This window comes from Patella vulgata, chromosome 5 (assembly GCF_932274485.2).
Source record: "Patella vulgata chromosome 5, xgPatVulg1.2, whole genome shotgun sequence".
NCBI lineage: Eukaryota > Metazoa > Mollusca > Gastropoda > Patellidae > Patella > Patella vulgata.
Genome location: NC_065883.2, coordinates 22,352,069 through 22,365,225, shown reverse-complemented (window position 1 = coordinate 22,365,225; position 13,157 = coordinate 22,352,069). Strand labels below are relative to the sequence as shown.

Here is a 13,157-nt window from a genome sequence, read left to right as displayed (position 1 = left end):
TATCATAGGATTATTATAGCATCATTATAGGTGTAGTATAGAACTATTGTTGAATTATTATAGAATTATTATAGAACTATTGTTGAATTATTATAGAACTATTATTATAGTATGATTATAAAATTATGTGGGTATGGATTTCAACTATTATAAAATTATTATGGAATCAGAAATAAACATTAAACACAAATCTGTGTACTTTTACACTATGTTCTATTTCCAACCCTGTCTTGACTTCTTAACGCCCATTCGAGACAAACTGGGTCATATCGGGGCAAATATAATGTGATGATACAATTTTATTTAAAAAATTCGCAGAGAGGGAGAGAAAGAGAGAGATTAAGCACATTCGGCACACACTGGGTCATCTTGTGACTAGCATAATGTGATGACACAATTTTATTTAAATAATTTGTATGTACGTATGGATCTGTAGTATGCAGTGAGGGAGGGCGGGGGAGGGGGTGGTGGTCCTGAGAAAACCCAGGAGATGGGGCAGGTGACCTTAGACTACTCCTTGTCATGTACATGCTTGGGTTCGAAACCACGTTACTCGACCCAATGACATAACTCTGTTGTAAAACGCACGCTTTAGATCACTCGACCACCCAACCCACTCTGTTGGCGGGTGGCGTACCGGGGATTGTGAAACACATAATCCGTGGGGAACATGAAGACAGTCGAATATTATGAGACCATTTATATTGTTTCGACAAGATGAAAATAGATATGGATATTCATATATGGACATTGAACGAAAATTTGTTAATTTCTATTTTTAACCTTACCTTCTGTGAGAAATTGAAATTATTAATTTAAGAAATGCGTATAGCCAGTTACTTTTATTAGGGTGTATAACTTTGGACTGCTCAAACGGTTAAAGTTAAAGGGAGACCAGTTTACCTATGAAGAGTTATACAGTATTTGCAACATTTTATTTACCCTTGGTCTGGCAAATAACTTCTAACCGTTCGGATAGGAATAAAAAGCAAAAACAGAGGTCAGGTGTACACGAAGAGAACCCCCCGACAATTGCAATTCGAAATATTTAGCGGTAAGATAACGACATCGATAATGATTGAAATGGGCCAATATTGAATTATTTATTTTCTATTCTGCCTATTTAATTTGGTTGAGTTATGGAGATAATCAGAATGATTTCTTTTTTTTTTTTCATTTGAATATCCCTTGTGGTCTTACGTAGCTTATATCATTCATAATTCATAGTGCACATGGAAAACTTGGCCTGACAGCGACGCTACCTTAGTCGTTAGTTCAAATTCCAACGTGTAGGCACACGACCTCAATTTTTGTTCTATCTGAAGGAATGGAAGCTGCTCAATGCCGGGATCTGTACCACTGACAAGGGGAAAACACACCAAACATTCTTGACTAACACCGAGATCGCAGTCCAGACCTCCAGGTTAGTGAGCCAGCGATTTGTAAATCGATTGACCAACTGTGGCTCACATGGCGACGCGCCAACAGCACAGATACCACGGTTGTGAATTGATTCGGAAATAGACGAAGAGCTACGATTGAAGATAACTATCCGCAAATCTGCAGAACTCATGCTCTGTCATTATAGCCTATATTGCAAGTAGATGTAAGGTTGTTTAGGATTTCGTGATTTTAATGAACTGATTACTGATTGTTTTGAAATAGGGGTTCTTAAAGGTGTGGGTTAGTTTTTATAGCCGTTCTATCGCCCGTCATGACGAGGTCATTCTGAACTTATGGACAAGTAGCCTGCATGCGGGCGACTAACCGTAATATTAATATTAATTATTATTATTGTATTATAATTTGTATTGTATTATGTAATAAATTGTATCGACGTAGGGTTATTTTCAGTTGATATTTTTTGTGCCACATAATATCAAAAATCTACATAATGTTTTAAATAACGAATGTTATCGAACAGTATCCGATATTTGATGAAAAAAATTCTTAAAACTCAGATAAACTCATTTTAGCAAACAGAATGCACAATTTTCAATATATATTAGTTAAGAGTTTAATAAAGAGTTGGTAGTGAAGTCAGTGACTAACGGTAAACATTAGCTTGGTCAGCCATTTATTGAATTAATTATTAAATGGACGACTGTTTAAATCCAAGCTGTATCCAAGCCATCTGAGGGTCTATATACAGAGTTGATTTTGAGCTTGTCATGTAAATAAATGTCTAATTAATAATTTCTATAACATCTGAAGCCTAAAGAAAGATTTGCAATAGGAAGATTTAGCTCTTAACTAATGTATCTTTAAAGAACAATCCGCTTTCTTATAATCTTGTTTTTAATATCAATATCTGTTCTGGCCTACAATGTAATTAGAATTATTATTGAATGTAATTTCATTGGTGGTAATTGTGTTTAAAACATATGACAAGTGTATTTCAAGTAGTATATGTATGCACAGGCATCTGACCTTCTAATCATATATATGCATTGCATACACCATATTGTCTAGTTGAGTATGGTGTATATATACGGATAGAAGGTCAGATTCTTGTGATGTATGGTACAGTATAGTTAGGCAATTTATGTACACAAGGCTGTGTTAGCCTACTTATTTGCCCTTTATTTCAATATTTTAAACATACATTACAAAAGCTAAATCTGCCTATTGCAGGTTTTTCTTTAGGCCTGAAATTTTATCTTAATTATTAATTAGACATTAATGAACTTATTCAGACCATAATCAACTCTTGATGCCATCGTTAGCCTGCAATATTTAGAGGATTTGAATACATTTTGTGATGGGACAATTTAACGTAAAAATGGATAATTGAGACTAGTTAATTATCATACCTATGTTAATAGTAATGACAAACGAGGCTAGCCTAAAATTAAATCGCTAATATCTCAGTTCAGAGTGAAGCAATTTGACTGAAATTTTCAGCATATTCTTTTTGTCCCCCGCCTTTCGAAGAAAGCAGGGGACTATTAAAATGGGTTCGTCCGTCTGTCTGTCCGTCTGTCCGTCTGTCTGTCCGTCACACTTTTTGGGACACAATAACTCTCTTCCTAATTGAGCTAGAATGTTCAAACTTGGTGTATGTGTTTATTAGGTCAATGCCTTGATGGAGTTCGAAGATGAGCATTTTCCACTTAGGGTAAGCAGAGATAAGCAATTTGATTGGTTGATGCTTTGGGACACGATAACTCTCTTCCTAATTGGGCTAGAATGTTCAAACTTGGTGTATGTGTTGATTAGGTCAATGCCTTGATGGAGTTCGAAGATGAGCATTTTCCGCTTAGGGTAAGCAGAGATAAGCAATTTGATTGGTTGATGCTTTGGGACACAATAACTTTTAATTGAGCTAGAATGTTCAAACTTGGTGTATGTGTTTATTAGGTCAATGCCTTGATGGAGTTCGAAGATGAGCATTTTCCGCTTAGGGTAAGCAGAGATAAGCAATTTGATTGGTTGATACTTTGGGGCACGATAACTCTCTTCCTAATTGAGCTAGAATGTTCAAACTTGGTGTATGTGTTGATTAGGTCAATGCCTTGATGGAGTTCGAAGATGAGCATTTTCCGCTTAGGGTAAGCAGAGATAAGCAATTTGATTGGTTGATGCTTTGGGACACGATAACTTTAGTTCTAATTAAGTGAGATTGATGAAACTTGGTGTATAGTTTCATTACAGTAATACCTTGACTAAGTTTGATAATGAGCATTTTCTGCTCAGGGTAAGCAGAGCGATACGCAATTTGATTGGTCGAGACTTTGGAAAACAATAACTCTCCTACTTTGATTGTCCCCCGCCTTTCGAAGAAAGCAGGGAACTATTAAAATGGGTTCGTCCGTCTGTCTGTTTGTCTGTCTGTCCGTTCCGCTTATGGTAAGTCTGCCACATTACATGTCATAATATTATAACCAGGTATTGATAAAAGCATCAATTGAGCAATTCCAATACAATCCAATACAATGAATATAGGCAAGGTAAATAAACAAATAAATGGAAAAAACAAATTGAAAAAGAAACTATTATAAATTAATTAAATATGTAGTATGCAATAATGAATTGACATTTAATGACAGAAAGAAAACAGTGAACTTTGCACAACTTGCAGCAAGATGGAAAATAGACCCGTTGATACAACCAAACTCTAGATCTGTAGGCATAGAGCATGTTTTCCCCTTAATATGCTATAATTATTCCATCAAAAACATTGTATGCTTAGACTATAAGTAAAGATATACTGTTTGATTGTTCAATACTTTGTAAAAGATAATTTGTGATAAATTTATATGTGTCCTCTAATTATTTTCCTATTTCGGCGGGGGACATCAGCCTCACTGTTGGCTTGTTTCATCATCTATTTTTTTTTAACTATTATAGCGAGAACTTTCAGCTCTTTAATTATCTAATCTTACTTAATTCACCGATAATATTTGTACAAAACTATATTTTTTTTTTTATTTAAAGGAAATTAAGAAGTAAAATGCCTACACCAAATGTTGTTCATGATTTAGTAGCAGGTGCAGTAGGAGGTTAGACAACCTTTATCATTAAGGGAGAGTAGCTTCTCCACTCTCAGGCCAAAAACCTATTCTCAGAAAATTTTGTTCCCATATACTAAGCCTATAAAGTGGCGTGGGCTTGTAGTGGCCCATGTGCTTTAAAGCCTTCAATCAACCCAACAAAATCTTTTGGAAAGTTGGAGCTGGGCAAGGAGACACAAATTGATATTAAAATCCATAGTTTTCTGGACAGCCTGCTTTCAGATGTGAGTAGTGCATGCATTGCAATAGAGAGAGATAGAAATGAGGGTTAATTTTTTACTCAACACAAACTAGGTCATTTTGGGACTAACATATGGTTCAGCAGTGGGAGGAAACCGGAGGACCCGGAGAAAACCCATGATGTTGGACAGGCTACCCTACTCCTTGTCACGTACAAGCAGGGAATTGAAACCACGCCAGTTGATTCAATGACAGACCTTATGATAAAGCGCGCACGCGCTAACTATGCGGCCATCCAACTCCCACATTGCAATAGAAACATCAGGTCCAATGGTATTAAATAACCTTAATGTGGGCTTATTATTCAGTTTAAATCAAGAATAAGAATAAATTTCATGTCTCGAAGATCTGTAGTTTGTAGTAGCACCACTGAGCCGAAAACAAATTTTGAGAATAACAGATATTCAATAAATTCTTACTTCATTATATTTTAGGAAGTTGTGGTATAATTATTGGTCATCCATTTGATACAGTTAAGGTAAGATAAAGAGAAAAATGGGTACAAGATTACTCTAGCCTTTTCTAGTCTTTACATTCATCCGATTATGTAGAATTTTTAAACTCGGTGTAGATGTGTATTAGGTGAATATTTTTACTTATTTCGATTCTGCGCATTTCCTATTTTTGATTCAGATTTAGTGAGAGTGATGAAGCAGTGAATACAAGACTCTGTAATAATGTGTTTAAAGGCATGTTGTATCATTGCCGTATTTGTGTGGGGTGTTGTGTTATCCTGATTCCTGACCATATTTCATTTATTTAAAGGTTCAACTACAGACCCAGTTGAAAGGGCAACAGTATCCCAGTGTACTCTCTTGTATTAAAACAGTTAAAAACCAGGGATTAGTAAGTTTCCCCTTTAACCTTTTGGGTTCTGAATTATTCTGTAATATTAATATTTTAGTCATGATCTTTACTATCAACTGATTCACAGATGATGCATTATCTGTTTCAACCTGTGATTTATTTATGGTTGTCTATGAGTTAGGGAGCCATAGTGGCTATGTGGGCTGGAGGACGCGTGTTCGATAACTGCATTGGCTGAGATAGTTCATCCTGATTTTCCGGTGTGGTTTCCGCTTGTCAGTGGTGCAGGACAGAGTGCCCGACAAGGATAGCTGTCTAGTCGTTTGGATGGGGGCAAAAAAACGAGGTCCTGTGTATACATTGGCGTGCACGTAAAAGATCCCTTGGCAGTTGAAAATCCATATAAGAGTAGGCCATAGTGCCGCTGCCCTTGCAAAATTTCCCTCATAGCACAGAACACTGTATGGCATATGCCTGTCTTGATTACCCCAGTCGGAGCAGAACAGTAGGACGTTAAACCCCATTTCACTTCATTTCATTTCATTTCATTTCATTTCATTTTTGTATGGGTGAATACAAATACAAAAGCTTGTATACAAATGTTCAATATAAAGTGAATATGTTTGGCAAGAAGTTTATTATATATATAAATATTTTTTAATGATAAAACATGTATTTAGTAGGTTTTAGTGGAAATAATTGTATCTGGACATGTGACTTTGATTCTAAATATTATGGACTCCAGTCAAGCTTTGAGACAACTCTGAAAATTGACCAATTTTTATATGGTCACACTTATTGACACCTCTGTCTTTGTTAGTTCAGGAATTTTATTATACAGTGATATAACTAGATTTAGTTTTGTTCTGTAGGCCTATATTCAGTTGATGACTCCATAAATATATAAAGATATGGTTGTACATCCATGAGGACAGCATGAACATATCTTTAACTTTATTATTTAGATTCATTCATATAAATCAGAAACTTTCAAAACATTTTGCAGTATTTTATGTATAACAGAACGGAATGCTGTTATTGAAATGTCTGTACACCAATTGGAGTAAGTAACTGAAAAAATAAAATCCCCCGTAATGTGTTTATATAATAACTTTGATTAGAGTTATTGTTCACCTGATATATAGCACTATGGTTTGTCTGTCAGATGTTGAGAGCGAAAGACGCGAAAACCGGTCGCCACATCTGGCATATAACCGAAGCATCATTTCTTCCTACATATTTTAAAACAGCCCTTGATCATCTAGTATTGTCTCGGGTCTCATTTGAAATTTTTGAACTGGTAAGTAAGTATCTTTAAATGTCAATCTGACATTTCACATTAATGACGACTACACATTGTGATTGAATATATTGCATCTTAAATTGAACAACAAACACAAGAGTTTCTTGATTATAGTTTTATATTAAGCTCTGAATACATACGATACACGCATAGATTATAATAAAGTCATTCTTCAATGCAGAGACTCAGCAAGCCTGCTGATGGAAATTGCCACATCTTCTCCCTCTTAAATTTTCATGGTGTCTAACAATCGCGCACATCTCTAGTGTTTTTCTACGCTTGGATTCATAAGCAATTTAATTTGTATTTTTAAATAAACTCATACCCTAGCTAATATTTGACAATGGAGAATAATTAATCAGTCATATTATTATTATACATATGTGTTTTGTTGCACAAATCTCGCCCTAATAGTACTACAGAGATGAATTTTGGTAATACTGTTTATTTCAGGGTCCGGTCGGAGTCATCTGATTAAAATACAGATCTATATTTCGTTTCGTTTTTTTTATACTTTCGATGGCCTACACTACATGAAGATCTGACAAGTTTTAGCGATAGTCACGTCAGGGGTCAAAAGACCGACTTATGACCCTATGATGTCAGACATTTGATTAACCAATCAGCATTGATGTTACTAGTGGATTACCCACAGTTTCGTGCAAAACACGCCTAAAGCTCGCCGTAACAAACCGTTTCATTGTGTTATCCCTAACACCATTCAGAACACGAGTTAAATAACAACTCTTCCAGATCCAAGTGTAGTAAAGACAAGTAAAACGAAATTTTGAACTATAAAAACGAAATAGGATCTGTGTTTTAACCAGATTGGGTAGGAGTAGAACAAGAAACCTCATTTCATTTCATTTATTTCAGAGTAAAGGATTATTTCGTGGGTTGTCATGGCCGCTGATATCGTATGCCGGTGTAAATGCTGTATATTTTGGTGTGTATGGTAAAGTAATAAGTTTATGGAATGAAGGAGAAGAATGCAGACCAAGTTACCTTTCAATGTATGTAGCTGGCACCATGGCAGGATTAGCTCAGCTTGTTATAGCATGTCCTATAGATGTTATTAAAGTGGTTTTACAGTCTCAGATTCCTAGAAAAACGGGTTGGTTTATTTTAAATATTAGCTGATTTGAATTAGGGGTATTGAATTCTCTTCCTGAGCATGTTAGACTTTTACCATTGAAATGCTACAACTTTCTCATAATTGAGAGCAATACAAATGCGTTCAAATAGTTATTTTGAAAAAAAACACGTCAACCTTTGAATATTTTACACGCATAAATAAATGAATATAATTCTTTGGTATAGATTTTATTTCATGTAAAGCGATATCTCTTTAGGAGATATCACTCAGTAGATTATGAAAGTTATCACACTAGCGATATCTACTGTAGAATGTGCTATTGAGTGATAAATATATCATAATCAACTTTGTCTATAACATAATTGTGAAAACAATGCAACTATATGATAAGCCTTTTGACTATTGAATAAATGGTCGTTTTAGCCCCCTGTATATTTTTTTTTTTGTTTCAATTAGTTAAAATAACAAAAAAGAGAAAGTTCCTTGTTATGCTAGAAACAGATACCTTACAAATGTGACATCTTATGTTTGAGAACAATTACTCATTGATACAGAAATAAAAGGAAGTTTCTATAATAGACTTCATGTTGACATTTTATTTACTGCCTAACTTTAAAGGTACTTATCGTCATTGTGCATTTATCGAAAAATATATAATATTTCATAGCTTAATAGAAATGTGGCCATATTGATTATTTAACATTAAGAGAAAAACAAAATCAAAATATTAATGGTAGATAATCTACTGGCTTGGTTTCAAGTGGATTAAAAAGATTTTAGCTACTGTCGTATTGATCCTCTCTCTACTGGATGATCAATATTGTAATATAAGTCATGTGAGACAGGAGTTATCTGCCCCTGTCGACTCTTCACTGTAATATATAGATTGAAGTTAATAAAAACAGACACACATACTCCGGAGTGTGCTTGCTTGAAGTACGAACATGTCTTGTGTTAATATATAGGGGGGTTTGAGATATGAATATGACCGTCCATCCACGTGCTGATATATAGAAGGCATCTAGAAGGTAGTGATCGATCCCAACACAACACTACCACTTAATAGATGATGCTGGCTTGTTTATGTTGTAAATATTCTTATCTAAATGACTACACACTGGAACGAGCTATGAATTCTCCATTAGGTTATTATACAAAACAAAGTTTCATGTGTCATGAGTTTGTTAAACATTGCAGGTCCAGCATCGTCAAGATATTACAGTGGTCCAGTAGCTGCCTTTACAGATATATTACGTAAACGTGGAATAACTGGTATATATCGGGGTTTTGGTACGCAGCTGTTTCGTGATTTGCCTTCCTCAGGAATCTATTTTACATTGTACGAATATCTACGGTGCAATATTAGTTTTGTAGTTCCAAGCATTCCGTCACAGATGGTTAATTTTTTAAGTGGAGGGATTTCTGGAGTTGTTAGCTGGTTAATTATCCTCCCATTGGACGTTGTTAAAAGCCGTGTGCAAGCGGACACTGAACATAAAAATTTTAAAGGATTCTTTGATTGCGTTGCAAAAAGTTATCGTGGTGAAGGCATGGCTGTTTTTTTTCGTGGAGCATCAATGATCAGTCTGCGTGCTTTTCCTGTTAATGGTGTGATACTGATGACCTATTCCGAATGTCTGAAGTTTTTTAATACAAGATGGGGGAACCACAGTGACTCGCTAGCCTGAAGGTCTCTGGTTCATTCCCAGTGTTGGCTGAGAAAGTGAATTGGGATTAACTATGGGATTGCTATGCAGAAAATAAAATGTATCTGTGCATATATGAACGCTACAAGTAACTGATTTTTAGGTCACATTCACACTCTTAAAAACTTGTGCAATATTTAATGGAGCTAAATTGCTATTCTTTGGCACCTAGAAATGGACACAAATGGGCTGCAATGCATACAATAATATGATATGAATGTATATAAACTGATTTACATTCAATCGTTTCAGATTTTACTGTAATTTCTAATTAGTTATGTTCGGCAAAATATGAGAAGAATCCAAATTGTATGGCAGTCATTAGTGCCTGGTTATTCCAGTCTACACCGATAGTGTTCTCATGTGGGATATATTTAGCCTCTTTCATCAAGTGGCTTCATCACAAATGCTGCTTAAAAGCATTGTGCCAATATTAAAATTTTCATTTTGTCTTAAATATTGGATATCAGAAGCCCATCTTTTCATGGTAAGATCAATGTTGATTTAAATTGACCAATAAAATGTGTTTGGGTCCAGGGATGTTGAAGATGATCTTGAGTTAGCGACTTGCCTCCTTTAAGCTGTTTATGTGTTGAGTGTTTTGATATGGTTGAGTGTGAAAATTTTGTACAGTTAAAGGTAGCTGCATGTATGTGTAAAGGGTTTGGATATGACTGTTTAAAAGTGGATGAAAGAGATTAAAATTATTTAAAATACAGATGTGACGTCACCCTTTGATGTTGGCGTACCATTATTTCAAATAATCGTACGGGCAACTTGCCAATAGTACTTTATTCAAACCAGTGAGATATTGGACTTATGTGACGTAAAAGCTTGTGCTGAGTGTCAGTATTTTAAGATGTTTAATGGTCTCGAGCTTACGACATTGCGTAATATATTGTAAAAACATTCGGGCCTACGCCCCTCATGTTGTTACAATATATTACTTAATGTCTCGCTCTCGACCATTAAACAATACATATAATATAATTTAATAGTAAAATATTCTACTTATACATAAAGTTCAGGAAAACCTATATAGGACTGGTTAAATTAACTTGTTCTTTCTTTGATTTTTGAAAGAAAAGAGAGAGATTATATACATTTTATTCTGGTCTTTTGAGTGGGATTGGGCATTCTGATTTTTAATTTTCTTTTTTTTATAATTTTAGGAAATTATTTAAATTTGAAAAACGCACACAAATATACTTTGTTTAAGAGAAGATTTATTATTTTATTATCAATAATTTTTACTAATCACAAATAATACAATAGTAAATTCTTACCTTTACTGAATTTGTTTTATTATATATTACCCCCTCTTATAAGAACTCTTGACAGTTGGAATTCAAATTAAGAGTAGGTCCTTGGCAGTTGTCTGTGCTCAACTTCCCTCATACCATACTGTATGGTGTAGGGGGAATGGGAGGCTGAATGGTTCAACATGTGTGTGTTACATCATAATGTCTGTCCTTGAGTCAAATGGGAGTGGTTTTGAGCCCACATTTGTATGTGACAATGCGAATAGATAGACATGTCCAACCTCGTGGGGGTTTTATGGGTCTTAAGGTTTCCTCCCACCGCAAGCGAATTATTGAAATTAAAAGTATGATTGTACTATGGACCAGGAACTGACCGTTATTGGATGAAATTCAAAAATCCAATTCACCAAGTCGATGCCGAATTGTTTAAAGAAGAAGCATGTCAATTTCCATATCGATCAGACTTGAATTGATGGAACCTCAGGCTTTTTCGAGGAGCATCACCCCAAGAGGAACAAGACGAGTAGCGGTTATAGCGACCAGTTCCCGGTCCAAAAAATTGAACCATATGATATGTTAGGTATGGTAGGTTTATATTCATTGTCTTATATCATCATCTTAACCTGTTACACTGATTGTCCAGTCTCTCGTTAAGAAATGAAATGGGTTTTTTTAATGTCCTACTTTTCTGCATCAAATGTGCTAACAAAGAAAAATATGTGCCATGTAGTGTAGTGCTGGGAATTGCCACTGTAGTCACAATACAATGCGTATTGTGATTCAGGTGCTACGATACGATTCATATCACGATAACCAGGTCAATATTTACCAATTTTAGTCCTGCTGATGTCAAAGAAATAAAACTCTTCTATAACACGATATTGATATGGACCAAAATAATTTAAGAGTGTTTGTGTACCTATGGATAGTGTGTGACATGGATAATAAAAAGTGACAGGATACTTACTGAAGCGACCCAAAAAAATCATAAAAAATGGAATCGTGACACATCGATTCAGTGTCTCACGATTCAATATGTGATACATCGATTTAACGATATATTGTGTCAGCACTAGTAGTGTGCTATGAAGGATATTTTGCCTTGACAGCGGGGCTGTGGCCTACTCTTCTTTTTTTTTCCCACTGCCGAGGGGTCTTTAATATGCTGCTAATATAGTTGACGGTTTTCCTTACCAAGACCTCGTGGTGCACCACTAACAACAGAATTAAATCTGGAACCTCCTGGATACAGTGGCGGCGCCAGCCGTCGGTGATTGGAGGGGCAAAGCTGGGGCAAAGTCCAAGGTTAAGGGGGCAAAGGCACGAGCTTCAACTAGGGGTAGGGGGCCTCCCCAGAAAATTTTGAAAAACAGGTTGCCGGAAATGCAGCCTGGCAGTATTTCAGGCACTGATCGATGAGGTAAAGTGTCAAATGAACGGACTTGCGAATCACGACGAAGCCCACTCACAAGGGTCAAAGTAGGGAGTCCTACTGCCTGAAATGCTGTCTGACAGTATTCCGTCAGGCAACGATCGTTGAGATACATAGATCTGCCCAGATACCGTTCGTCATCACTAGTTTATCCGACTAGAGAACAAAATGTCAAACGAACGGACTTGCGAAGCTTAACGAATTCACCTTATGAGCGCCAAAGTAGCGAGTCCATTGGGGACCTCGCCAAGAAAATTTTGAAAAATAGACTGTCGGAAATGCTCTACAACATGCAAGTTAATGACTGAATGGGGATATGGGATTTCTTCACTATAGAAGGTATTGATTACCGAAACATATCACAAATACTTTTTTTTATTTTCTAAAATTATCAAACAGAGGGCAGACCAGATTAATGGGGGGGCAAATGTCCCCCCTTGTCCCCCCTGGTGCCGGCACTGCCTGGATAGTAGCATCAATCTCGTTATGAGGGGTTCGGAACCCTAGATATTGTTTTAGCATAATAATGATTATTTTGAACCAGGGTTTATGTTAAGTTACTGCATTCAGATATGTTACGGAAATATACTATTCAAAAAAAGTAGGGGATATTTGATTTTTAAGTGTTATTAAAGTCACCTAATGAAACTGACGAAGAAACAAATGACAAAATGAAATGAAGTTCACATTCATCGATTTATTCCAAATGATCGTTAGACTAAGTAAGGCACAGACTGACCATTATAAGGGTAAAATGATACCCGGGGTCAAACAGCAAAGTTACCACAGCATCACAA

The 13,157-nt window shown here is 35.7% G+C and overlaps 1 protein-coding gene across 2 annotated transcripts; it reads left to right on the top strand.

Moving 5' to 3' along the window:
- The first annotated feature begins 1,599 nt into the window (after positions 1-1,599).
- Positions 1,600-10,929, top strand: LOC126821913 (solute carrier family 25 member 45). Of its 2 annotated transcripts, none has more exons than XM_050550531.2 (6): positions 1,600-1,677; positions 4,438-4,502; positions 5,189-5,232; positions 5,520-5,600; positions 7,741-7,978; positions 9,158-10,929. In XM_050550531.2, exons 2-6 carry the CDS (start codon positions 4,454-4,456, stop codon positions 9,646-9,648), a joined length of 903 nt encoding a protein of 300 aa, XP_050406488.1. In that variant the 5' UTR covers positions 1,600-1,677; positions 4,438-4,453; the 3' UTR covers positions 9,649-10,929. The 2 variants fall into 2 exon arrangements, with proteins under 2 accessions (XP_050406488.1, XP_050406489.1); XM_050550532.2 differs by having other exon boundaries at positions 1,651-1,769.
- Positions 10,930-13,157: the final 2,228 nt, after the last annotated feature.